Source organism: Hipposideros armiger, unplaced genomic scaffold, assembly GCF_001890085.2.
Source record: "Hipposideros armiger isolate ML-2016 unplaced genomic scaffold, ASM189008v1 scaffold_285, whole genome shotgun sequence".
NCBI classification, from domain to species: domain Eukaryota; kingdom Metazoa; phylum Chordata; class Mammalia; order Chiroptera; family Hipposideridae; genus Hipposideros; species Hipposideros armiger.
In genome coordinates, this window is record NW_017731635.1 from 1,484,605 (window position 1) to 1,510,824 (window position 26,220).

Genomic DNA, 26,220 nt, shown 5'->3' on the forward strand with positions numbered 1-26,220 from the left:
GAATCATACAGTATGTAATCCTTTTTTTCCCCTTATCTGGCTTCTCTCAGCACAGCTATTTTGAGAGTAGTCCAAGTCATGTGTATTGATAGCTCATTCCTTTTTATTGCTGAGTAGGAGTCTGTGGACATACACCATTTGTTTATCCATTTCTCTGTTAATAGATGATTGGGTTCCTTCTAGTAGGTGTATATTTAACTCTTAAAGAAGCTGCCAGACGGTTTTCCAAAGCAGCTGCATCATTTTACACCCCAGCAGCAGTGTGTACAAGAACTTCAGTGCGTCCACAGCCTCGCCAGCCCTTGGTGTGGGCAGTCTTTTCATTTCAGCCACTGGGAGTGTAGTAATAGCTCCTTGTGGCTTTGGCTGTTCCCAAATGACTAATGAGTAGAGAATTAGTAAGGATGATTGCACATTGGTTTTAATCCTCTAGAAATACAACACAAAAATGACTATAAAAACGCTCACTGCTTTATTGTATGTAACAGCAAAAACTCGGACGTGACCCCTTCAACAGGGAAGTGGCAGCGGAGCAAGTCATAACATTATACAGTAGTACAGTGACAATGACATATACAGTCATAATACAACAGCAGTGACATGCTATCACATACAACAGGACAGTGACATATCACATATGCAGTCATCCAAGTGAAATAGACTTGCAGTTACTAATGTGAAAATATGCCTATGATAAAAGGGGGCGAAAAAGGCAGGTTGCACAGCTTATATATAGTGTGTGGGGTGTGTGTGTGTGTGTGTGTGTGTGCATTTGTGTCTGTGTGTGTGTGTGTGTGTGTGTGTGTGTGTGTGTGGTGTGGGAGTGGGGTATTTGTGTGTGTGTGGTGTGTGTGTGTCTGTGGTGTGTGTGGTGTGTATCTGTGGCGGGTGTGTGTGTGTAGGTAGGAATGGACACGATCTCGAAGCCCTTTATTGCCAGTTCGGTTTACTTTCAGTTTCTCATCATTCTAAATGCAGCTCTTGTGAACATCTTTCTGTACATGGACATTTTCGTCAGGTTACATGGTCAGCGGTGGAGTTCCTGTGTCTTTGGCCATAGGGTTAAGCCTTTGGTCACGTGAGTCTGAGTGGCCTGGATTTTGATCCACTAATCTGTCTGGGTTGGTGCCGCAGCCGCAGTGTGTAAAGTGCTGTACTTCCTAATGTCTTTACCTGGCCGGGCCAGGTGCTCCACACTAGCCTAACCACCCTTCTGTTTCAGAATTTTTCTACCATTCCCAGGTGGTTTTCTTCCAGATGAACTTTACAATCGTTTGTCAAGTTAAAAACTCTTTTGGGGTTGATTGGCATGAGGTAACAATTAGGAACTATTTGGGGAAGAAGTTGCATCTCCACACAGTTGGGCCCTCTAGTTCTCTTCATTGATTAAAAAGCATATGTCCCTAAAAATTTAATCGTTCTTAATATAAGTCCTTTCTCTTCCTTAAATATGTTAAATATTTTATACCTGTATTTGTGTTGTTCGGAAAGGGATTATTTTCCACTATATGTTTTAACTGGTTGTTGACATAGGAAACCATCAACTTAGGGAATTTGGAAACTGACCATCTTAGTGAATTTTATAAGTTTTCTCAGCTGATTGTTTTGAGTTCTTTAGGTAGACAGGGATACCATCAAGCGATACTGAGTTTGTGTTTTTCTCTATTATTTTGCCAGCTTTTTTTGGAATAGTGTTAAGCGACGATGATATTATCAGTGTATTAGTGGCAGTAGTTTTAGCTGCTGTCCCAAAGAAGTCCCAAAATTCAGCGCCACCGATAAGATGGAAGCTCATGTCTCACTCCCGTATCAGTTCATCATTGCAGATTGGGCGGCTCTCTTCCCTACGGTCGTTCCGCAGACTCAAGCCAGGACTTCCCTGTCTGTAACTCCTGGCTTTCCAGGTTGCCCCACTCACTGCCATTCTGTGCCACAGCAAGGGGCAAGCATGAGCAGAATTTAATGGCACATGTTACTTCCATTCATATCTTCAGTGAAGAAAAATACACCCTGGGCAAGCAGCCATGCCTGGCAACAAACCTTACCACAGGAAGGAGTGTGATTCGGGTGGACCACCCCTGTCCCTGCCCCCACCCGGCACACACTAATTTTAATGAGCGTGCCCCTTTTGTTTCGCCATTATCTCAACCCTGCAGGCTCCATCCAGTCACTCATCTCATCAAGAATCAGTTCATTGCTTATTTACTAACCTTAATAACTTCTTATCTTTATATAGCAAGAAATGGATGTCTTTCATTAACCTGGTCCATTTGTAAAGTGCTGAATTGCTTTTTTCCAAGCAACACAGCTCTACCTTACGTTTTGCTCATGTGCTTTTGGTGATTATTGTACTTAAGCTAGATTCTTCCAACACCTGAGATATGCCCTCGAGGTAGATATGTTGGAAGGTATGCTGATTTCAGTGAGGAGTGGAGGAACGCTGAGCTTGGAAGCGGAGCACCTGGGTTCACGTTCAGGCCTAGCACTTTTCAGTTTGGGGCAGACGTGCTGGTTGCCCACCCCACAGCCATTCCCCTCTTCCTTCTTATCACCAGAACCTAGTGATGTCGAGGGACCGGGTGACAATGTGCTGTAGGGTGGTAACCCAAGGCCCAGCCCCAGCTGTAAATGTTATTGCTGGAGGACTAAGTCCTTTTAATTCTATTTTTCTTGGCAGGGATTAACTTAGACATGGGCACGTGACCTTCCCTAACCCATGAGGTATGGCCTCTCGGCTTCTGGAAAGGATTTCCTCTAATACCGAGAGACAGGAAAGGAACAAACACTGGACTTTTTTTTTTTTTTTTGCTCCTCTTTGTAGTTGTTGAGAATTTAGTGCCTGAATGTGTGGCAAACATCTGAGGCCATGAGAGGAAGGGCTAAGGATAAGTCAGCTCACCGCTGGTAGCAAGTAAGCCCGAGAAAGCTTGAGTCCTTTCAGGGTGTCACTGAGCCCTTGCATTAACCAAACATTCGCTCCTCTAGAGCAGGGTTTCTGGGCCTCTGCACTGCTGACCTTCTGTGATGGGGCGGGGGGGCTGTCCTGTGCACTGTAGGATGTTTATCAGCATCTCGGCCTCTGTCCACTGGATGCCAGTAGCACCGCCTCCCCATTGTAACAGCCAGAAACATCTGTCCTTGCCAGGTATTCCCTGAGGGTTCTCCAGTTTGAAAGCCACTGCTGTAGACTTCTGTTGTTCTGTTGCTGTAGACTTCATTTAGACTTGTGTAGTTGGATAGCCTGTTCTCTACAGCCAAAAGCCTCGTAACTGAGCCGGCACCCTGGGCCTCGCTTCACCCATCAGAGCCCGTTTCCCCTGAGGGCTGATGCGGGCACACTTGTTTCTGACAGTAAAGGTGTTCGTGTGTCCGTAAAAGATGCAGCATGTCCTGTGCCAATGTGCACCCTCGCCGTCTGCATTGGCGGGGTCCTGGCTGGTATCAGGTTCTTATAGGGAAACTGCGGAGGGTTTTCCGCCCCCCCATCTGCACAGGTTTCATCCTAAGTACAGAGCCTCCATTGTATTTCTGAGGCTGTGCTCTCCCAGCACCAGCTTTCTGCCGCTTGGTTCTCAGTGTCCCCAGCAGTTTTCTAGCTGCTGGGTTTTGGAGAGAAGAGCCAGCTTTGGGCTTGAACTGATCTGCAGAGAGCCAGGCTTTTTCCTTGGTCACTGTTCTTCTGTGCATTGTTAGCAGCCCCTTCCTTGCCCACCACCGAGACCTCAGTCTGTAACTGTCACCTGCTCCTGTGCAGATAGCGTGTCTCGGGGACAGGAGCAAAGGCAGAGCACAGAGGGAGGCAGAGCACAGAGGGAGAACCACGGTCGGATTCGGGTCTGATTGAACAGGCATTGCACGCCAGGAGTGTGTTCTTGCCTCTGACTTGACACTGAATTCCGTCCCATCCTGGATTATATGGGGGCTGTTGCCGCATGAGCTGCTTACACACTCCCCATGGGAGGCTCAGGGAGGACGCCCCCAAACTCTGAGCAGCCACCCTGGACCCATTCTGCACTAGCACTGAGGACCCAAGAGCTCTCCGGAGAAGGCTGCTGTGTGCAAGAAGACAGAACTCACGCTCATCTGAGCAGCCAGCTCTGTTCTTCTGGGTGTGAGTTTCGAAGAGCATTGAGTTCTATGAGAGTAATGTTGGGGTCTGATGCCTGTTTGGGATTTGTGATGTGACTCTGTCCCCAAGACCTTTCTTCTCTTCTGGCTCTGACTTTAACAAGTTGATTTCTGTATAATAGGCTTTGGGTTGGTTGGTTTGTTAAATATATCATTTGTGGATTAAAATTTGTGGAAGCAAAAGCAGAAAAAACATATTTCCATGTACTGCATTATTTAGTGTCTTCATGGTACGATTACTTTTATTGGATCATCTGGTTTGTGGTTATAAATTCCTAAGTATTTCAGTATTGTCTGCATCGTGTGTGTCAGGTTTAGACTCTGCCCTGAGCGGTGTGTTTGCCCACATTCGCGTCACGTGTTTCACCGCAGCACTTAGTTGCCTTGACCCCCTCCCACCATTTTCCATCGTTTCAGAGCCATTTGGCCCGTAGCCCCCCAAACAAGAGTGATTCCCTTTTTTCAGCCCTTGTTACATGCTTGTCACCGACTGTTTTTCAAATCTGTAATCCTTCAAAGTCGTTGCCATTTAACTCTTTTTAATGATGAATACACTGAAGCTCAGACTTGCTTGAGGCCCCCAGCTCTGCGGACGGTATTGAAATACTGGGCTCAGCCAGGCCCACTGCAGAGCCCACACGGGGGCCGAGGGGAGTGGAGGTCAGGGAGTGCCGAGCAGGTGCGCCGCAGCCGGAAAGAAGAAAATGTAAGTTCGGAAACATGGCAAGCGTGCCAGCTAGGCATCTCGAGTTTCTGTGTGGGGACCAGGAAGAGGGGTGAGTGGTGAGAGTGAGCGGGTTCTGTGATCTAAGTGTTGTAATAGATTCAGAAAGGACAGAATGAAGAGCAGTACTTGAACGTGTGCTAGAGCTTGCCCCCTGCGAGGCAGCACGGAGGTTCCCGGGGCATTTTAACGGAGACGTGGGGCGGGACCCTGGTGCTCATGTCGTGTGGGTGCGTGCGTGTGCGTTCAGGACTAACCCTGACACGCTGGGGAAGTGGAAACGGGGTGAAGCCGCGAGTGAGCCACCTCCTTGTTTGAGTCTAAGCCACACGACCAGCCCATGAGCAGGTGACGGCACATTTTCTTTGTGAGAAGACAGCACGTCGGCCTGGTCGAGTCAGTTGTGACAGACTGGACAACTGGTGAGAGGCGGGTCCCTGACTCAGACCCAGTCCGGCCGACTCGGCCTGTCCCCCTGCCTGTGCCTTTCTGAGCGCCTTCTCGTGAGTGACACAGGCACAGCGTTCCCGCCCCAGCAGAGCCAGCCGGTTAGACTCGAAGCTGCCAAGCCCAGTGCTTCCTTCAGTTCAGCAGGGTTCTTCTCCCCACAGACGTTTAGTCGGTAGCAGCCGCAAGTGGGGCACCGCAGTGCCCGCCTGAGGCCCGGCCTGGCATAGCTGGCTGCCTTAACCTTTCCGTCCGTGCTCTGTGAGGTCTCCCCAGGTGTGTGTCCACACTCAGCCTGTGGCTGTACTCGCACCCACGCGGCGTGGTGTTTGCCCAGACAGTGTAAGTTAATATTCACCATGACAATAAGGTAAAACTGATTCAAAAGAAATAAACTAATTTCAAGAAATGTTTCAAAGAAAAAAAAATGTATTCTAATGCGTCTCTAACTGGTGCCAGTTCACCAGCGCACCCCGCCTGTGACTTGACTGCACGCTGGGACGTGGGGCATGGATGTGACCGTGTTGAGAGGTGACTGATGGGAGCACTGCCGGGTGGGTTTGCTTTTAGCGTTCAGCAGACCCGTCCGAATGCCAGACAGCGACGTTTCAGTTGGTGACCTTTATGAGAAGGAAGCTCCTTGTTTACAGAGGACTTGACTGGGTGTCAGTCACCCAGTTAAACAGAAGCTGACCTCACGGGCCACCTGTGAAGTCCCAACCCCCTGCAGTGGCTCTGGGAGCCTTGATATTGTGCCTGTTTCTCCGGCTGTCTCTTGCCATCCCCTACCTCGCCCGCCCCCCCCCTCAAACTGGCAAGGTGGCCAGGCCACTGCTGTGTCAGGTAAGGCAGGACACTCGCCATTGTTACTTGGCCTGCTTTAATGGGGGAAGTCCGGGCCCATCCTGTTATTACTCAGTGTCTGGCCTGTTTTCATTCTGTCTGGAAGGGCTCTGTTGTTGTCCCTTGACAAATAATGAGTGTCCAAGCTTGTGCCCCCAGCCAGTCTTACTCACTGTACAACTGCGTTTTTGTGGCATGAAACGAACATCCTTGTAAAGCTGACCAACTTCCAGGAAGAAGGCATGTGGGTATTTTACCATTTGCTTGATGAGAAACATGCTTTTAAGTTGGCTGACGTTTCTATATAGATGAGCATCTGGCGTCTGAAGCATTGTCCCTCCGCAGGAACAGGTGGGGGCTGTCTCTCTTAGGGCTTTTAAAGAAATGTGTACAATTTTATTTCATAGGCTAAAACATTTTAAAATTCAAATGCAACTCTCCCCACCCATATTGTGATAAAATACACATAACAAAATTCATCATCTTAACCATTTTGGGTAAAATATACATAGAATGTATTGCATCAGCTTTTTGAATCATTTATTGAATCATTTTAAGTGTATTAAATTACTTTTTGAGTCCATGGTCTACCCTTTTGGAATTTTTAATCATGTCTCTTACATAGAACCATTCTAAATCATGCCGAGCATCCTGGAGAATATCAGACTGTCGGATGGAATGTCAAAGTAAAACAAAGTGAGCAGAGTAAGACACTTCCTGGTCTCAATTAATGGAACTCGGATGTAGTTTGAACCTTTCTTTTTTTTCAAACTTATATTTTGTATTTTATTATTTTGTTTTAAGGTCAACCTGCTGAGCCCGTGACTACAATGAGGTTAAAAATATTGTAATTATATTTTAATTATAGCTCGAGGAATGCTTTTATCGTGCCTGAGTGAAATAAATAAGGTAGTTTAATTTCCTGTTTAATTATAGTTTCTCCTTTCTGTTCAGTCCTTCAAAAAGAGATTTTGAAAACATGGCCCTTTTTTCCTTCCCAATTCATCTGCTTCCCTGAGAGGAACATCTCTTATCTTTAAAAATTTTTTTTAGTCTACGTCATTTTTATGCAGTGATTAAACCACATATATTAAGATAACTAGCCAGTCATTTTGGGTTTCTAGTTTCCTGAAAAACACAACCCAAACAACAAAACTTCTCTGGAAATATTCACTGAACTTTTTGTGCAGGAGACGGGTCCTTCCAAAACAGAATGCTGGGACAGAGGCTGGAAAGAGACAGGCAGTGTTGGGTGGGCACCCCCTGAGCTCTGGGTGCTCTTGAATGGTTATGGGGAGGGGGTTGAAGAGGAAACCAGTTTTCAAGCGCTGGAAGGTGGGACCCGGTCGAGGTGGCTACTTTGCTAATAAAGGGTTAAAACTCACACTCAGCAGAGGCTGGACTGAGTCCCTGGGTCCTGTCAGAATTTGTTAAAGGAGTCCCATTTTCTCTGGTCAGGAAAGACTTTTTAGTTCAGTCCAGCGTGCAAACATCACTCAGGACTTCATGGTTCTTGCAGCTAACAGGAACAGTTGCATGAAACACAGCATTCATTTCTTTTTTCTTTTTTGGCAGCGGTAAAATATACATAACAAAATTTACCATCTTAACCATTTTTAAATGTATAGTTCAATGGCATTCAGTGTATTCACATCGTTGTGCAACCATCACTAGCATCCATCTCCAGAACTCTTTTTATCTTCCCAAATTGAAACTCCATACCCATTAAACATTCCCCATGTGCCCTTCCCCTAGCCCTGGGACCCACCAATCTACTTTTTGTCTCCATGAATTTGATTACACTAGGGACCTCATATACATGGAATCATACAGTATCTGTCCTTTTGTGACTGGCTTTTTTTCACTTAGAATAATGTCTCCAAGGTTCACCCATGTTGTACCATGTGTCAGAATTTCCTTCCTTTTTAAGGCTGAGTAATGTACTATTGTATGGATGTACCACATTTTGTTTATCCGTTCATCCTTCGGTGGACACTTGGGTGGTTTCTACCTTTTCAGCTGTTGTGAATAATGCTGCAATGACTATGGCTGCGAATAATGTGTTTGAGTCCCTGCTTTCAGTTCTTTTGGATGTGTACCCAGAAGTGGAGTTGCTGGATCACATGGTAATTGGGTAAACAAATCAAATGTCTAAATTTTTTTTTTCTTTTAAATACTAATTTTATTAATTTAATCATTTGACATTTCAAAATATGAATCATCAAATTTTTCATTATAAAATAATGTACCCACATTATATTTTTAAAATGTAGAAACTAGAGGCGAAGGAAATCAACTCTAATCCCACCAGCCTAAGAAGGCAACTGCTTGCATGTTGGTGTGACTTCTAAATTTCATAGTTTTTCCTTGTGCTGAATGTATTATGAATAAAAAATGTCTCCTTTTCACTTAACATTAATATATAAGAATTGGGAATTTAATCTTGACTCTTCTGTTAAAGAAAATAAGACTAGAAAGGGATGCGTAGAAAGGAAAAGAACGAAAAAGGGTGGATAAAAGCTCTTTCAGCCCTAAATTTGTTAAATTCTAATTTTCTTCTGAAGGCCTTATCCCATTCTCAAAAAAGTGGATATAAATATCTTAGCTCAAGCAGCTATAGCAAAATACCGTAGACTGGGTGGCTTAAGCAACAAACATTTGTTTCTCACAGTTCTGAAGTCTGAAAGTACAAATTAAGATGCCAGCAGATCCTATGTGGGGTGAGAGCCCCCTTCCTGAGTTGCAGACTGCTCCCTCTCCCAGTGTGCTCACATGACCTTTCCTTGGTGCATGCGCACACAGACAGAGCTCTCTCTTTTCCTCTTCTTAGAAGGGCACTAATCTCATCATGGGGCTCTGCCCTCACGACCTCATCTAAACCTGGTTAGCCCCCAAAGGCCATCTCCAAATACCATCACTTGGGAGTTAGGGATTCAACATGAGAATTGGGAGGGTGTGTGTGGGGGGGTGGGGAACGACACATTAAGCCCAAGACAACAGGCAAACCATAGTTTAACACAGAGTAAAGCCCCATTACACTATAAATGGAGTCTAAAAGGTTCAATCAAGTAAAAGGAGGCCCATTGTTACTACAAGGTTAGTGAATGACCTGGGTGGTGGGAAACAGTCAGTAGTTATATCACGTCTTAACTCAAGCTATCACAAGGCATGAGGGCCCCCTTATAAGGATGGTGTAAGAATAGGATCTGATCTGAGCTAGTAAGGATGATGCCCCTCCTCTTCCCTTGATGGATATTATTACAACCATTTGTACTGTGAGTTTAAGACTGACAGCTTCATTTTCAGTGCCAATTCTAATTGGTTGGTAGTGACCACCTGGAGTCTGCATGAGAAGAATGTGGAGGCCTTTGTCTTGGCTCAGGAGAATCTGGTGCCTGATTGATTAGTACTGTCTAGAATGATCGTGGGTAACAAGTATGGAGTCTGAATACTGCAAATTGGCCTTCCTGCTTTTTAAACATGCTAGTTTTATTACTAATGAGGACATTCAGAGAGACCCTTCTAGAGAGGTAGAAGCAGGGGGTCATCAAAGTTGCCTGAAAGGATTACCAAAGAATCTGAGAGAGTGAACGAAGCTGGTGAACTTCAGGAAGAACTTGATTGTTCCATGGACTCAGAGTAAGCCAATCACTAATGCCCTGAAAGTTAATGGAAAACTAGGCTCTATTTCCAACTGGAAATACTTGAACATTTCAACAGAAGGCTGAAAGAAAAATGCCTAAGGCCCACTGTGGTCATTTGTAAGAGCAGACAAGCTTGCAGAATAAAATAACCATCATCAGTACAACACATCTGTCGGTGGACAAAGCTAGAAAGCTATGCTTCATCTAAAGCAGTAGTTTATTTTTTGTTTTTGTTTTTGTTTTTTTAAAGATTTTTATTGGGGAATTGGGGGATGGGAACAGCGCTGGGGAATTGGGGAAGGGGAACAGACAAGTTGCTGTCCTTTTGCTCTTCAGTTTAGTTGTGGAGGACGTTGCTTCACTGGCCCAAGTTGGCACCATCATTGCNGGACTATCTTTTTCTATCCCTGAGGCCATATTACAATTACCAGTTTGTATTGTCTCATCCCTTCCCCTCTCCTTCATCCCCACCCCCTCCCAACTAACAACCCTCAGTTCTTCCTCTGTGTCTCTGAGTCAAATGTCTAAATTTTTGAGGAGCCGCCATACTGTTTGCATGGCAGCCGCCCCAATTCACGTGCCCGCCTGCAGCTCACAGCACTCAGTTTTGAAACCTCTTGGGCTAGGGCTGCTCTGAATAGAATATTTTCTTTTTCAAAGGCAGTGGCAGCTGTGAGCATCACGCTTGATCCCACCTGTCTGAAAGGAGGCAGCAGAACCCCTCAGCTTCTTACTGAGAAGTGTCTTTGGGCGCCTGGAAGTGGGCTGGCCACATTGGCCAAGCACTGTGTTCCTGTCAGAGGTGCAAGTTGGCTGACAGCTTACAGGTCGAGAGGTTTCTGAAGAAAGCCACTTGGCTGAGCTCTGAGTTTCTGGCAGCTGGAGGGAGGAATGAATCATTAGATAAGGCTCATTCTCTTTGAAGTTTGCCCTAAAAGAGGGATATGTCTGCCTTGTAACCATGTGTTAGTCCTCAGTCAGACTAAAGGAAAGGCTCATAAAGGCAGAATTTCAGCGAGCCAGCATGGGGACCTTCATGGTGGCCTTTAGCACTGACCAGAGGCAACTGGGTCTTCCTCACTACTGCCCCCCTGAGCTTCTGCAAAGGGCAGGGGTGATGGTGAAAAGAGCTCGTGGCCTTAGGGCATCCAGAGGTGGGCTATGTTCCCCTGGGGCATGTTCTTTTTTTTTTAAGATTTTATTGGGGAATTGGGGGAGGGGAACAGCATTGGGGAATCAGGGAAGAGGAACAGACAAGTTGCTGTCCTTTTTGTTCTTTAGTATAGTTGTGGAGGACATCGCTTCACTGGCCCATGTTGGTATTATCATTGCACTCTTCCTGGGTGAGGCAGTCGCTCGCCAGCCATTGGACAGCCACTCACAGTAGCTCACGGCAGCCCACTGCAGCAGGGGCTGCAGCCTACACTGTCGCCAGCGACTCAACGGCAGCCCAGCTCCAGGTCGAGCTGTTGTTCGCCATCTTAGCTATAGAGGGCGCAGCGCCACTGGCCCTCATGTGGGATCCAAACCTGGGCCCCACTGCTCAAGAGCTGGCATCCCAAGCCAACTCTTAACCAACGTGCCACTCGGGCAGCCCTGAGGCATGTTCTTGAGACACTACTTAGTATGTGTTTTTAAATAGGGCCAACAACCCCATTTCCTGCTGCATTGTAGGGGGAGGTGTCAGTCTAGGGGGATCCTTTGTTTCCAGAAGTGCTTGAATCCCCTGCATGGAAAGCATTTTCTCCTGGTGATTCTCGTCTCCAGTGTTCTAATTTGGAAAATGCTTCTTTAGAAATTTTTGTTAAATATCATTTAAGAAACAATACTTTCCCTCTTTAATCTTAAATATTAATTACTATTTATCTTTTCCTTTGTCTTCTTAAAAGGAAATTTCAGGTTCTCCAACCCCACCTCTTATTTTTATTTATTTATTTTTTTATTTTTAAAGATTTTTATGGGGCTGGCTGAGTGGCGCATTGGTTAAGAGCTGGTTTGGGACGCCAGAGGGCCCCGGTTCGGATCCCACATATGAGGGCCAGTGACACTGCCCTCTACAGCTAAGATGCTGAACAACAGCTCAACCTGGAACTGGGCTGCCGTGAGTCGCCGGCGACTGCATAGGCTGCAGCCCCTGCTGCAGTGGGTTGCCATGGGCTACCGTGTGTAGCCAGCAGCCAGCGTGAGCTGCTATCCAGAAGCCAGCTACTGATCTGCCTCGCCCGGGAAGAGTGCAATGATGGTGCCAACTTGGGCCAGTGAAGCAACGTCCTCCACAACTAGACTGAAGAACAAAACGACAGCAACTTGTCTGTTCCCCTTCCCCCGATTCCCCAGCGCTGTTCCCTCCCCCAATTCCCTGATAAAAAAAATCTTTAAAGAAAAAGATTTTTATTAGGGATTGGGGAAGGGGAACAGCCAAGTTGTTGTCCTTCAATCCTAGTTGTGGAGGGTGCAGCAAGCTCAGCTTCAAGTCCAGTTGCGCCACTCAGCTCAAGGTGCTATGTTCAGTTAGTTGCAGGTGGGCGTAGCCACCATCCCACATGGGAGTAGAACCAGCAGCCTCGTTGTTAAAAGCGCATGCTTTATCCACTGAGCCATACAGGTGGCAGCTCAGCTCAAGGTGCCGAGTTCATTCTTTAGTTGCGGGCAGGCGTAGCCCACCATCTGGAACAGGCAACCTTGTTAGGAGCACGTGCTGTCACCAGCTGAGCCATACTGCCACCTGTTGGCAGCTCAGCGTGGGTGCAGCTCACTGCCATGTGGGAATCGAACCAGCGACCCTGTTGCTCAGAGCTCGCACTCTTGAGCAAGCTCTTAACCAACTGAGCCACTTGGACAGCCCAACCCCACCTCTTATGATATGCAGATTTCCTCCTTGACTTTTCAGTGTTTCTTGAAATTTTCACTAGGTTTGGGGTCTACAGTTGATTCACCTCCAAATATACAACAGTTGGAGCCTTCCCTTCCTAATACCATGTATTTTGCAGTGTTTCTTATTAGCACATCTATCCAGTGTCCTTGTTTGTTTTTGTGACAATACAGGACATTATTAGTAAACGACTGGGTTTCAATCAGTTCCCTTAAAAATGCAAAGCATTTTGTCTTGATCTCTAAATCTTGTGCTTAATTTTCAGTCTGTCGTTATGATAGGAAGTCATGTTTGTTGATTGCTTACTGCATTCTGGGCTCAGTGCTCAATCCCTCACATGTGGCCTCTCATTCGATGCTTGCAACGAGCACATGGTGGAGCCAGAGCTGGAGACACTGACCCCCAAGCTCACGCACTTAGTTTAGACCAGGAGGCACAGTAGCCTCAAGTCTTGTTTGTTTGTTTCGCCTCCGTTTTGAAGCACATGGTAAGCGCCAGGCCCTGTGGGAAGCGTGTTACCACGGTCACTATGACCTAGGCACTCTTTCATCCCCATTGTTAGTGATGAAAATGATAGAGGGGTTCAGTGTCATAACTGCTCCAGGGAGCAGGCTCCCAGGTTCTGTCTGGCCAGATCCTGACTCTGGGTTTGACGGACTTGATTCATGACCTCTAAGTGGCTCTGCTCTACACCTGTGTGCTTTGACCTAACCTGCCAATCTGATGGGTGAAAAAAAATGGCATTTCATGGTAGTTTAATTTGCATTTTTCTTATCAGGAAGGGTGAGTGAGCATCTTCTCATTTTTCTAAGCACTGTCTGTTTATATCCTTTGTTCTTGCTGCGTTTTCAAATCAGACAGCTTCTTTCATCGCTGGGTACCTTTCCCTCAACAGGCACTGACTCCCTGTCTCAGACATGCCATGTTTATGTGGCTTAACTTGAGTGGCATACAGTAAACAATTCATGTCACCTGTACTGGTCACAGCCTCAGTTCTTGGTTGGTTCTTTTTCTATATTTTTTTCATATTAAATTAAGTGGGATGACAAACTTAAATGAGAAAGAAACAGCAACCAGATCATTCATTTGAAATGAATGGTTGTGGTTCAAGTAATCGCATTTAAAGAAGAGGTGTGTTATCAGTCAGAATAGGGAGGGCTAAGCCCTGGTAACAACCGTCCCTGGTCTCAGGGATTGCACAGCATGGTTGAGATCTGCCTCACTGGGTCAGCAAGTGGTGTTTGCTGTCCGTAATTTCTCAGGGAGCCAGGCTGTGATGGGCTTCATCTCAACCCATGTTTGCATGATCTTAGAGGCAGGAAAAGCGAACCTGATGAGGTTTGAGTTGGCTTCTAAAGCCTGTGCCAGCAGTGACGAATCATTCGTTCCACCCACCTTACTGGCCAGGGTGAGTCCAGTTGTCACGTTTGGGTTCAGAAGGCAGAGAAGGGAGATCCTGCTACGCAGCCGGAAGGAACCAAACACTGCATCCCGGGTGACTACCATAGGGGCACGTCACATCGTTTGCTCCTCAAATAGCAGAGGTCCTTGGAATGCACTGAGCAAAAGTGAGGTTTGGTCGTGACAAGAAGCGAAAGCTGTGTCCTGACAAAAATAACTGAGTTTTGCTCTCCTGCTCCTGAATCCCATGACCACATTGGTGAGGCAGAGCGTCAACTACACTGTTTTCTAAAAGCTGTGTCTTCAGGGCTGGCCAGCAGTTACACTTGCTGAAGCTGCCCCATTGCTATTGTACCTGCTTTTCTGTATGCTTGAAAATGACCATAATGAAATGTGCTGTTTCTGTGCATTTCCCACATGCATTTCCTCTGTGCACAACTGTCAGCTCTTATCTCCCGTGGCAGCATGTACTTTGGGTCACCTCCTCAATTATTTGTTTGTTATACAAGCACATCGAAATATTTTGTTGGCTTTCCCTTTGTTTTGTGACATTAGACTCTTATAAAATAATGTTTTAAGGTTCTTTCTTGATGACTTCTAGTTACATCTGGTTTTTTTTTAAAGATGTAGTTTTATTGAATTTGAGAGCTCGGTTAGACCACAGGCTTCTGATGAAAAATATTCTTTTCCTTCTCTTTCCTTTACCTCCTACATAATGTCAGTGTTTCTTTTTTTAGAGGCGGGATCGCTTTGTTTGTTTATGAAAATAAAGTTGACCAGGCCCTAAGAGCAGGTGGTCCAGGCAGTCCTGACACACAGACAGAATGCCCTTGGCATTGCACCCTTGGCATTGTGTCTGTGCATTCTCCAGATAGTCTGCTGTGTTGTGGGCACTGTGCAGAGTGCTGCAAAACCAACAGAAGAAGGAGACAGACCTGCCCTCCAGTCGCCAGCCACTTATGTCAGGCCCTTGGGCAGATAATCATTAGAAGAGTGTTGTAAGTTGGTGACAGAAGTGCACATGGAAACTGGTGGAGGCGAAACTCAATATGGGAAAGAAGGCATTCTGCCTTCATGAGGGGGGTGCTGAGCTAAGTCTCACGTGAGGAAATCAGCACGGCGGACAGGAAGGAAGGACATTCAGGCAGAGGGGCACCGAGGAGCAGGCGGGAGCCACAGAGGGATCTGTGCTGTTACAGAGTTTGAAGCGTTAAGAGATGGGCGGGCAGCGCGGGCAGGAGTCCTGCCGTGGAAGCCTTTGAGTGGCTTTTAAGAAGCGTGGACTTTACCCTGCAGGCGTTGGGTCAATATTTATGTGGGCTGTGTGGATTGTTCCACTTTAATGGCAGACATGTAGTGTTACAAGACTGAGTCATGAGGACCCACCTAGCCACCGTGCTGGGTACCTTGAAGAACAGCACTGGTCTGCTCACACTCCCGATACCCAGCACATACCCAGGGATGCTTTAGCATGGACAGGGCCTATGTCCTGCTTGAAGACCCCAGCCCCGAAGTCTTGCTGCTCCATGGCAACAGCATTCTGTGCTGCTCCTGTGGAGATGCCAGGACTCACAATCTAGAGTGTGCCCTCCCTCCTCTTCCGGGTGAGCCCCCACTTGGAGCCACCTGGCTGTGAAGCCAGCTGGGAGAACGATGGGCTAATTCAGACCTCTTCCTCTCCCTGGGCAAAAATCCAGTGGCTTCCATGGCGCAGAGCCCAGGGTCTTCTCAGGGACGGGAGGTCGCCTCCTCTGATACGTTCTATGTCCTCCGTAGTCTGTGAAGACGAGGCTTCCCCAGACAGGCTGCCATGTGTGGCTGAGCAGCTGGCCTTGCTCTCGCTTCTGTCGCCTGCCTCATTGCTGGGGGCTTCCCGGCACCCGTTTCCCTAGATCCTGGCTCGTGGCCCCCCAGGCCCGGCCGTGCAGTCCCTGTGTCCTCCTGACCCTTAACGTCTCATCTCTTACAGCCACCCTGGGGCCTGCTGGTGTCTTCCGGGCCTCGGCAGATTTACTGTCCATTGTAAATATCACCACCCTCTTCCTCATGTGTTTTTCCTTATGTTTTCCAGGCCCTTCAGAGTAACCTGAAGTATTCCTTGTTGCCAAGACGGCTCGTTATCAGCAAGAGATTAGCTCAGTGCCTGCATCCTGCTCTGCCCAGTGGTGTGCACTTAAAAGCCCTGGAAACCTATGAGATCGTTTTTAAAATCGTGGGGACCAAATGGCTGGCCAAGGATTTGTTCCTGTACAGGTATGATAGCGTCCCCATAGTGTAACTTTTATTACCCGAGTAATCCATGTGTCAGCTCACGAGGCCAGTGAATGATAAGCAGGCCTCGCCTCCTGGAGCACACCCCCCAGACTGCTCTTTAGGTCGGAGTGCAGTGCTGGTGCCGCCTGCTTTCACTAACAGTGAGCTGTGACCGCCATGATAGGCAAGCATCTGCACGCCCAGTTTAGATGGCTGCTGCCCGATCAGCTGCATTCCTGGTTAGGTGCCTCCTTGATCCCTTCTCCCTCTTCTTCCCCAAAGCTGCGGGCTGTTTCCTCTGCTGGCGAACGCAGCCATGTCAGTGAGGCCCGTGCTGCTCGGCCTGTACGAGAAGTACTTCCTCCCGCTGCAGAAGCTGCTGCTGCCCAGTCTCCAGGCTTTCGTCATCGGCCTGCTGCCCGGCCTGGAGGAGGGCTCGGAGATCTACGACAGGTGGGTGTCAGCCAGCGCTGACGGCGCTGCGCTGCCCATGCGGGTGGGTCAGGCGGCTGTGCTGTATGTCACGGCCTTCTAAGAAGCGAAGAAAGAAGTGCAGATACATGAAGCTGAGAAAGGTGGAGCAGCGGGGTTGACGGCTTACATTCCTGCGTCACAAAATGCTCTGTTCTCCTGGCAGTACCTCCATTCGCAGGTGAGCGTCAGAAGGCGAGACAGTTTCCCGGCATCACACAGTCAGTGGGCGGCAGAGATGGGGTTCTGACCCCCACACCGCATTCTGAAGTCCCTCTTCCCGCTCTACTAGGCTGCTTCTAACAGAAAAGCAAGGCCAGCTTTATTTGATGGGTAGGGCTCGAAAAGGTGACGCTAAGCAGAATATTTTGATCAATTTCAGCAACACTTGTAAATTTGTGAAGCTGACATGCATAAAAGTTCAGGCAGATTTTTCAGCCACTGCCAGGAAGGGGAGAAAGTATATATCCATTCAGACTGTTGAGTATATAGTGTCCTTTTCTGGAGAATTATAATGTAAGACTCACTTCTAGTGCATTAACTGTTCTGACTCATGCCGCAGGATTAGCCTCTGTTCGTGGGATCCATGTTTAGAGCCCATGTGCAGCCTGACTGGGAGGTTTAGAAACCTTTGTGCTTGAAAAGTCTCCACCTGATTACATGACGCACTGCTCGAATCTGCCCCACACCCGAATCCCCAGACGCACCACCTTTGCCTGTTGTATCGGCTGTGACCAGAGGGTGTAGAGGGGCGAGGTGAAATCCAGGAACCAGTCCATGGTCTACTTGGAGTGCTCCCTGAAACTCAAGGAAACCTAATAATCAGAGTGGCTTGAGGGAGTGTGGTTAGTGAGCGGGGGTGCATTTGCATCCTGAGCGTCTGTCCTGGGACCTGACAGACCTAACCAGAAATGTGCCCTTGAACCATTTCAAGCTTTCACACAGAGTGAGCAGGGGAGCTTTTCCATTCCCAGTGGCAAATCCACGCTTACAATGGAGAGAGTCACTGGAATCCACTTCCTCAGGAGACAGTCTGTCCCTGCTGGTTTAAGCCTAGCCCTGTGCCATGTGGCTGCACATGGTAAGGCTCGGTAGGTTTGTGGGTTGATGAAAGGTCAAGGTCACGTAGGGTCAGCAAGAGGACCTTTACCAGACCCTGTCTGTTGACTCCTAGACCCAAACTCTTTCTAGAAGTTCTGGCCCATTCATGTTTTTCAAACAGATATGTGTCATTTGTATGTGTGTGTGCGCATGTGCACGTGTGTATAAATGTTTTTCCATCATCTGACAGATGAACACATTAATTCCCAAACTACGTTGCATTCTTTAAAAATCTTTAAGAGTGAATCACACCAGAAGCGTGTCAGTAGTTGGGGTGTTTTTGTGTGTTCTCTTAGTTGATAAATGAGGGTTCACTTGAACAGCTGTTTCTTTCCCAAAGTACTCAAGAATTGAGTCAAACACCTTCAGCAAATACTGTACAGAGACAGGAAAGCAGGGTGCAGTGGGGGTCAGGATGTCATGTGGTAGAAAATGCACAGGGTGGTGACTCACACCTGTGGAGGCGGACACTGTCCCTGGTTTGTGCTCATCAGTGAACCATAAGGAATGGGAATTTGGGCCAGTGTTAGGACCTAACCATTCATCCTGGCTTTCTGACCCTTTGATGCCTGCAAATTACTCCTGGCCAGAATTCCTTTATAGCTGAGTTTTGCTGCACTGAGAAAACAGATTAGTTGGGGAAAATACTATCGTCCTCTTCTTAGGAGATGGGGGAGAGGTGACTGTTTTAAATGGCCTGTGAGCAAGCACAAACTTGCTCACTGGAGGCTTTCCTGTAAATCACTGGTTCTTAACCCAGGGTGATTTTTGTTCCCAGAGGACATTAGACAATATCTGGAGACAATTTTGGTTGTTACAACTGGGGCGGGGTATGTGTGGTACTGGCATCTTGTGGGTATAGGCAGGAGGTGCTGCTAAACATCCTACAACAGAGACTTATCCAGCCCCAGTGCCCATAGTGTCAAGGTCGAGGAAGCCTGACTTAAACAGTGTCGACTGGCCAAAGTAACTTTCCAGGAAATCCATCAAAAGAGTGGTTTATTCAGGAAAAGAAAAAGAAACAAGGTCACCCCAGTAGTGTGCAAATGCACACTTCCAACCAGCACTCCAACTGGCCGCACATCGGCAAAAATCCCTGATTCCAAGATGGCCTTTCCGTTTATTAGAATCCCTCCCGCTGGAAGTCACAACAAAGTTTAACAGGAAGTCAGGACTAGAGAGTTAACAAGGGGCCCAGCTCCACCCACAGTCCTCCCAGCTCTATGGTTAAACATCTTAAGATGCCAGTTCACTTGTATCATTCCACCCTCTTGATCAAGATCTTTTCTCTAAAAGATAATTGATCAACAGCCAGGTCTTTTAGTCTCCGGTTTTCCAGTGTCCAGCATTTTGTTCCTTGATGTCTGTTCAGCCTCTAGTCCCTCGGTGTCTCTTCAGCCTTTTGTCCCTCGATGTCAGAAGGGCCTCTTCTGTGTGTCATCTCAAGTCATGGGGAAGAGTGCATGGATCAGGAAACAGCTGGTGTCCAGTGTTGACCAGCATCAGAAGGAGAGCTTAAATAGATCAAAGTTAAAGGTAGAATTAGAACAACATAGCAACCTAGCTTATGTGACAGGCATAGACCAGGAACTCAAGTTCCTTAGAGGTCACCTGCTTTAAATTTTGAGAGCTTTAGTTTCAGGTCACCAGACTGTGTGTTTTTCCAGTCAGGGTTCGGTGCCTTCTTTAGGTGTGACACGTGTATCCAAGAGCCTACTCCCTGCAGTTTAGCAGCACGGACTAGTCAGCAGTACCTGGTAGAGGCCCTTCCGGCGTGGCTGGAGGGAATCCTTTTTTAGGTGTCTTTTCCAATAAACAAAATCTCCAGGTTGTAGAGTATGAATTTTTCATTTTTCATTTCCCTGGATGCGTGATGAAATGATTGTTTGACTAAAGTATGATTATTGTTGATAGAAGCAATTAAGCTTTTACAATACTGAAGTATGTCCCCTTTCACCAACTATGGATCAAGAGAGGTGGGGCCAAATGCATAGGGCGTCCTGTAATTATCTCAAAAGGTGAGAGCTTATGAGCCCCAAAAGGGGTAGATCTCAGATTTAAAAGGATTAGTGGCAATGCTTTGGGCCAAGGTATTTGAAGAGTTTCTGTAAACTTTGCCAGTTGGGTCTTAATAATACCATTAGTGCATTCAACCAATCCTGAAGACTGAGGGTGGTAGGCACAGTGAAAATGTTGTAGGATTGGCCAAACAGCGCAGACTTGCTTTAGCACCTGACCAGTGAAATGGATTCCTCGATCACTGTGGAGTTCAAGAGGAGTTCCCCAAGCAGGAATAATCTTCTCTAACAGGACTTTAGCCACTGCTGGTGCATTAGCCTGTCTGCAAGGGAAAGTTTCAGTCCAGGGAGAAAACATACATATCATGACTAAAACATATCTGTGAGATGGGGGAAGCTGTATGAAGTCTAGTTGCTGGACCTCAAATGGCCCATTTGGCAACTTAACATGTCCAGGGGCAGTGCGAATAGGCTTCCCTGAGTTATACTTAGGACAGGTGGGACACCTGAGGTAGGCGCTTTTTGCAGCCTTATTAATATTTCCCTGCCAATATTGGTGCATGAAAGCTACCTTTCATTCTGTCAGTGGACCAATGGTTCAATGCGTGTACAGTGGTTAAAAGTGGGAATTTTGGAGTTTCTGGTAGGACTGGGCTGTTACTTGGCTGGAGCCAGAGCCTCTTTTCCTTATTAAGCCAGTAATTGTTGGATTATCAGTCTTTTTTTTCTTCTTCAGAAGCTGATTGTTGGGCTTCTCTGGCCGGTTTTTCTAAGTTATCAACTGGAGAAGCTTCTTTCTGGACCATGATGGAGGTTCAACTGGTGCTGATGTTTTTGAGGGCAGCATTTTTAGCAGAAATGTCAGCCAGGTGATTTCCTTTGGCTTCCAGGGAGTCAAGTTTAGAATGCCCCAGAATCTTAATAATGGCTAAGGCATCAGGTAAAAGTATAGCGTCCAATAATTTCTGTACATATTGATTATTCTTAAGTTGATCTCCAGTGGAGATAAGGAAACTATGTTGTTTCCAAAGTCACGGCCACCCCAAAGGCATATCTGCTGTCAGTATAAATGTTGACAGCTTTATTTACCCTTTGCTAAAATGCAAGCCCGAGTGAGGGCATATAATTCAGCCTGCTGTGCTGAAGTGGCCAAAGGCAAAGGTGCTGCCTCGATGACTTCAGAAGGAGTCACAACAGCATATTCAGCACAGTACTCACCACTGTCGTTTTTTAAGTACGAACCATCAGTAAACCATGAGAAATCAGCTTTACCCAGAGGGGTCTTCTGTAAATCATCACGAGGAGTCAGAAGGTGATCTGTTAATGTCAGGCAGTCACGAGGGACTTCCTCAGTCTCAGAAAGAAGAAAATCCAGCATGATAACTTCTTTAAGAAGTCTCTGCCTAAGAAATGGGTAGGGGCAGAAGAACTCAGGAGAAAACAATGTTAATGTTCATCTCTTAAGGGACCCAGACAAAAGGGAATAGGTTCAGATACGTAAACCTGTTTCTCCAAGATGATTAAGGAGAAAGACTAGAAAAGCCCCTGTAATTCCTCAGAGCCCTGTCACTGGGAATTAGGAAGGCCTGAAAAAGACCAGTTAGTTGGCAGAGAGCGTCTTGTACCCTTCAACTTATGGCAATCCCTTTTCCAATGTCCTTGTTCCTTGCAGTAGTGGCAAAAAGTTGGAGTTCTCTGATTTTCCTCAGGGCCTCTCATTTGCTACTGCTGAAAGTCAGATGTCTTGGCAATCTTCCAGGTGGCCCACCTCGCGTACTGGCAAGTGCATTACCCAAATTTACAAAGTCTAGGGTAGACCTAGTTCCCCATCTCATCCTGGATCTCCTAACCAGGAAGGAAAGATTTTTATTCACCCTATTGACACATAAAGAATTAAAAGTTACACGTGTGATGTCAACATCTGAAGGAAGACCATAATTTGCCTTAAAAACCACCTGAAACCTATTATAATAGTCATGAACAGATTCGTCAGGCTTCTGTGAGTAAGTGTGAATTTTACTCCAATCAATAGACCTCGGAAAAGCTTCAGGGATTGCTCTGTGCAGCTTTCGAGCAGGTTCCCTGGCTTCCTCAGTAATTTAGAGATTGGCTTTTCTAAATCCCTTTCAGGATGCTCCCATCCAGCAATCCTCATCCAATGTCTAGCTTGGCCTCCACCAACCAACATATGGATTAGCTGGTACAAATCAGAAAACCCAGGCTGATGGGCTTGAATAGTAATATCGAATTCCTCAGCAAACTGATTAGAATCCCTAGTTACCTTAGGAAGTCCCTTTGCAATAGCTTGTAACTCTGCTTTGGTCCTAGAAACACAGGAGGATCTCCAGAAGGTTTAATCTTAAATGGAAACGTACTGATAAGTTTCGAGGAGTAAGGGAGAGGAGCAGGTTCAAGAGAAGGTGCCGCCCGGGGGTTGAGTTGAAAGCGGAGGAGGCGGTAATGAGGAACAAGGTGGCATTGGAGGTGGAGTTTGAGACAGAGGAGCAGTGCGGGAAGGGCAAGGCAGCGCTGTAGAGAAAGAGCACAAGGTTTCAGGCTCCATTCTCTTTCAGAATTTTAACAGTCTTCGTGAACTTTGAGACTTTATTTTGTAACAAGACCATGTTAGATTTACAGTCCTGTTTGGCAGCCTCCCTATACCGCTCCAAATAGGCATTCCATTCCTCTCTTAGTTACAGCGCCGCTACTATCCGATTTAGTTTTAAGAAAATCAAGTTTGGGAATCTCAAAGTTCCCCAAAGTGGCCACTGATTTTTAAAATTACTCGTAGTCAGATCTGTCCATTTAGTTAAATACGTGCACGAAAATTCTCCGCGGGTTTTAAACATATACCCTGCCGGTGGCTGAGGGGCAGTTTTAGAAGACTTAGACATCAGAGATATCATTTTTAACACTGGGCCCAAAACAGTTCACAGTTTGAATAACCTGCAGGTCTTCAGCCCGCCTCACTCTCACTCTGGAACAGCCTGACTGCAAACCAGGCTGAAGGCTAGAGCCAGTTCCAGGCAAATAACCAAATTTTAGGAAGTCAGATTACAGGCTGAGCTGGCACCGGGCTCAGACCAGTTCTCAATTCAAGTAGCCCATAGGTCTTCAGCCACCGCCCTCTGGAACAGTCTGATTACTGAGAACCAGGCCAAAGGCTAGAAGCCAGCTCTAGGGAAGTAGCCAGCTCTCAGGGAGTTAAGCCACAGGCTGAGCTGGGAGGCACTCCGTTAACGTTCTCAATGAGACAGCACGATCTAATACCGGCTAAAACTGACCAATTTTAGTACAAATAACCTCTTATCGCCAAAGGAGAATTAGGTAAAGGCCAGTTTTGTGTGTGTTTGTTTTTTTTGTCTCAAAGGACAGCTTGCTTTCTGAAGAATTCAAGCCGACGTGCCACAAGTACTCAAGACAACACAAAGAAATAGGCCTTAAAGCATTCGCTCACAGGCACAGCAACAGACAAACAAAAAACTTTTTAAAAAACAATTCCCAAATAAAACCTGGAGAGCACCAGACACAAAAGTCCAATGGCTCAGATCCAGAGAAACTCCCCTGAGGCTTCTAAGCCATGGAGCAAAGAATCAAGCGGAACAGCCCAGTTAGGTGCCATAGTTTGCTCACCAGTCAGAAGCCATCAGAGTGCCGTTCCTCCCTGGATCCCGGACAGGAGCCCCCAAAATGTCGACTGGCCAAAATAGCTCTCCAGAAAATCCACCAAAAGAGTGGTTTATTCGAGAAAAGAAAAAGAAATGAGGTCACCCCTATAGTGTGCGAATGCATACTTCCGACTGGCCGCATACACATGCAGAAAAGCCTCGATTCCAAGATGCCCTCTCCATTTATTAGAATCCCTCACCCAGAAGTCACCACAAAGTTTAACAGGAAGTCAGGACTGGAGAGTTAACAAGGGGCTCAGCTCCACCCATAGCCCTCCCAGCTCTATGACTAAGCATCTTAAGATGCCAGTTCACTTTTATCAATAGTAATTGAAAAATATTGATTGGCCTCCCTTTTGGTTGATTCCAGGCACCATGGTAAGCTCTGCTGGTTCTAGAATGTTCTACCCCTTTTGGGAACAATATTTGACCTCTGATGGTGCAGGGCGCCATTGTCACTACTCTGCCTGTTTGGTGTTGTGACACCCATTCAGCAAGGGGCTGCCCAGCCACGGTTGTGAAACGCTGGGGGTTTATGGCATGCGGCTCATGTCACTCACTGGTCTCGGGTGAGTCACGCAGAGACGGTTGGTGGCGGCTGAATGAGCTTGTGTTTGCAGAGGCACATGAGGGCGGCAGCCAGGCAAATGAGGAAGCATGCGAAGAGCAGGGGTTTGGGGTTTGGTGGTGTTTTGGGCTTGTTGGCTGGTTTTGAATAGAAAAGATTAGCATTGTGGACACTAAATTGTGCACACTAATTTTGAAATTTCACAACGAAGATGGTAAGAGTAATTCTTATTTAGTAGGAAGTTTGTTTTCAACCCCTTGTTCTTGCTCTTTACTTTGCTCTCCATAGCAAAGTCCTGTCACAGTTGCTGTTTTCTGATCTCTGTGGCATCATTTAAAATTTTAATATCCATTAATTTTTTTTCAGAATAAAATGAGACTTAAAGCAGCATTTATTTAATAAAGAAAACTAGCCAGTATATTCTGAATACTGAAGAAGGGATAGCATATGTGGCATTTCCCAGGCTTTGTAACAGTGGAACCCCTTTTCTGTGGAACAGCGCAGGTGGCCAGTATGTTCTATGATGGAGCATACTCTGGGAGTCCGCTGCTGTCAGCCAAGGAGGATGTAACAGTGGGTGCTGGTACTGTCTGTGATGGGTTTTATCTAAGTGCCGGTCTTCTTGTGAGAGGGATTCTGGAGAGAGAGGAGCACCCCTGGGCTTCCCAATCTGTTGCTGTAGGAATCACTTTCTAACTCAGGACCATCCTGCCCGCCCAGGGGACACAGTGACCCATCTGCCCGACTGACTGTAACTGCAGCTGCTGAGGGGTGCTTCTGCCCCAGACGAGGGCCTTTGCTGCATCGTTTTCAGAGCTGGGTAAGATAAGCTCTGTGTGTTTACTCAGCCTCGATGGAAGACCGGTGGATACCTTCAGCCACTAAACCCTTCTGTGCTTTTCCCAAACTCTGGGCTGCTGTTACTCATGCCATCTTCATCTTTGTTTTTTTCTGAGAAGATGAAACCATGCATCATTTGCTACAAATATTTTATGAGGCAAAAAGGTTCAGACTAGTTTTAAGGAGAATAAAATTCATTTTTAATATAAAAAGTAAGTACACTTTTTATATGAAGTGTTCTTATATACACATAACTGACTATTGAAAAGCAAGCTGAACAGTTTGGGTTATAATAAAAGGGGAAGCGTGGCATGCATCTGACGGTTTTTTCCAGTGCCAGCTGTGTGTCACACGTTCATCTGGGCACTGGGGACACGTCAGCAAACAGCCGACCTGGCAGCAGTGGTAGGCGTGACGGCCTGAGCACCCGTGCAGGTCTCTTGTGCTGAGTTTCTACACAAGACTCACATCCTTCTTACAGCATCTCCATCCCCTTTCATATCTCACGGTGGAAAGCTGACTCGCACGGAAGCTAAACTTGTCCTGGGGACCACAGCCAGGAAGCGGCCACAGGACTTAGCGACCAGAAAGCTGGGTCGGCCACCGCATTCCCCTGCGCTGGTCCTTCTGTGATTGTTTTCAGTCTTCTTGGCCAATTGGAAGCATCTGAGAAATGGAACCCTTTCAGATTTTAAGTCAGATCACTCATGAAGTGAAACCCCTTGTGGGGTTTGCCTCTGCTGTTATACTGACAGGTGCTCACCTGGCCCTGCCAGCTTTGTCCTCACTGTTGACAGGGCAGATGCCCTAGTCAGCTGCAGTTACAGCACTGAGCAGAGAAGGGCCCGGCCGTGGTCAGCGTCAGTGGGAAAACAAGTCTGAAGCTGCTGTAGTGTCGGGAGAAGAGACCTAGATAAAGATAAGAGGCAAATAAACGTCGGCATCAGCAGGAGTACTTCCCAGAGTGGGAGTCCGCGTAGGGAGGTGCTGTGAGCAGTGACAGAAAACACTGCCCCAGGCTGTATGGAACTTGCTGTGGAATGGGCAGCCGGGTGGGTTTTGTCCCCGGGGTTTCTGAAGTAAAATGTCACATTTTGGGCTGTGCTCAGGTTAGGAGTGCCTTTATCACTCTTTAGGTGTCCGATCAGTCACATCAGCCTTTTTAATTTTTTTGACATGTTAATGACTCCTCATGCTTTGATATAAAAGCTGACCTGCTCGGCCCATTTTTGGTGGTGGAAC

General features: G+C 46.8%; 1 protein-coding gene and 1 long non-coding RNA gene across 6 annotated transcripts in view; one reads left to right on the forward strand and one right to left on the reverse strand.

The window, feature by feature from the left end:
* DOP1B (DOP1 leucine zipper like protein B) overlaps window positions 1–26,220 on the forward strand; it is a 107,609-nt gene that overhangs the window by 11,824 nt on the left and 69,565 nt on the right. For all 4 annotated transcript variants that reach the window (XM_019658631.1, XM_019658634.1, XM_019658633.1 and 1 more), the window contains exons 3-4: window positions 16,131–16,312; window positions 16,595–16,765. In XM_019658631.1, the coding sequence (XP_019514176.1) occupies window positions 16,131–16,312; window positions 16,595–16,765 (353 nt within the window). The remainder of the gene's footprint in view (window positions 1–16,130; window positions 16,313–16,594; window positions 16,766–26,220) is intronic.
* Window positions 18,867–22,426, reverse strand: LOC109391232 (uncharacterized). Of its 2 annotated transcripts, none has more exons than XR_002125759.1 (2): window positions 21,145–22,426; window positions 18,867–19,398 (listed from the first exon to the last, which is right to left on the reverse strand). It is a non-coding gene; the product is annotated as an uncharacterized LOC109391232 (long non-coding RNA). The 2 variants fall into 2 exon arrangements; XR_002125758.1 differs by having other exon boundaries at window positions 21,121–22,426.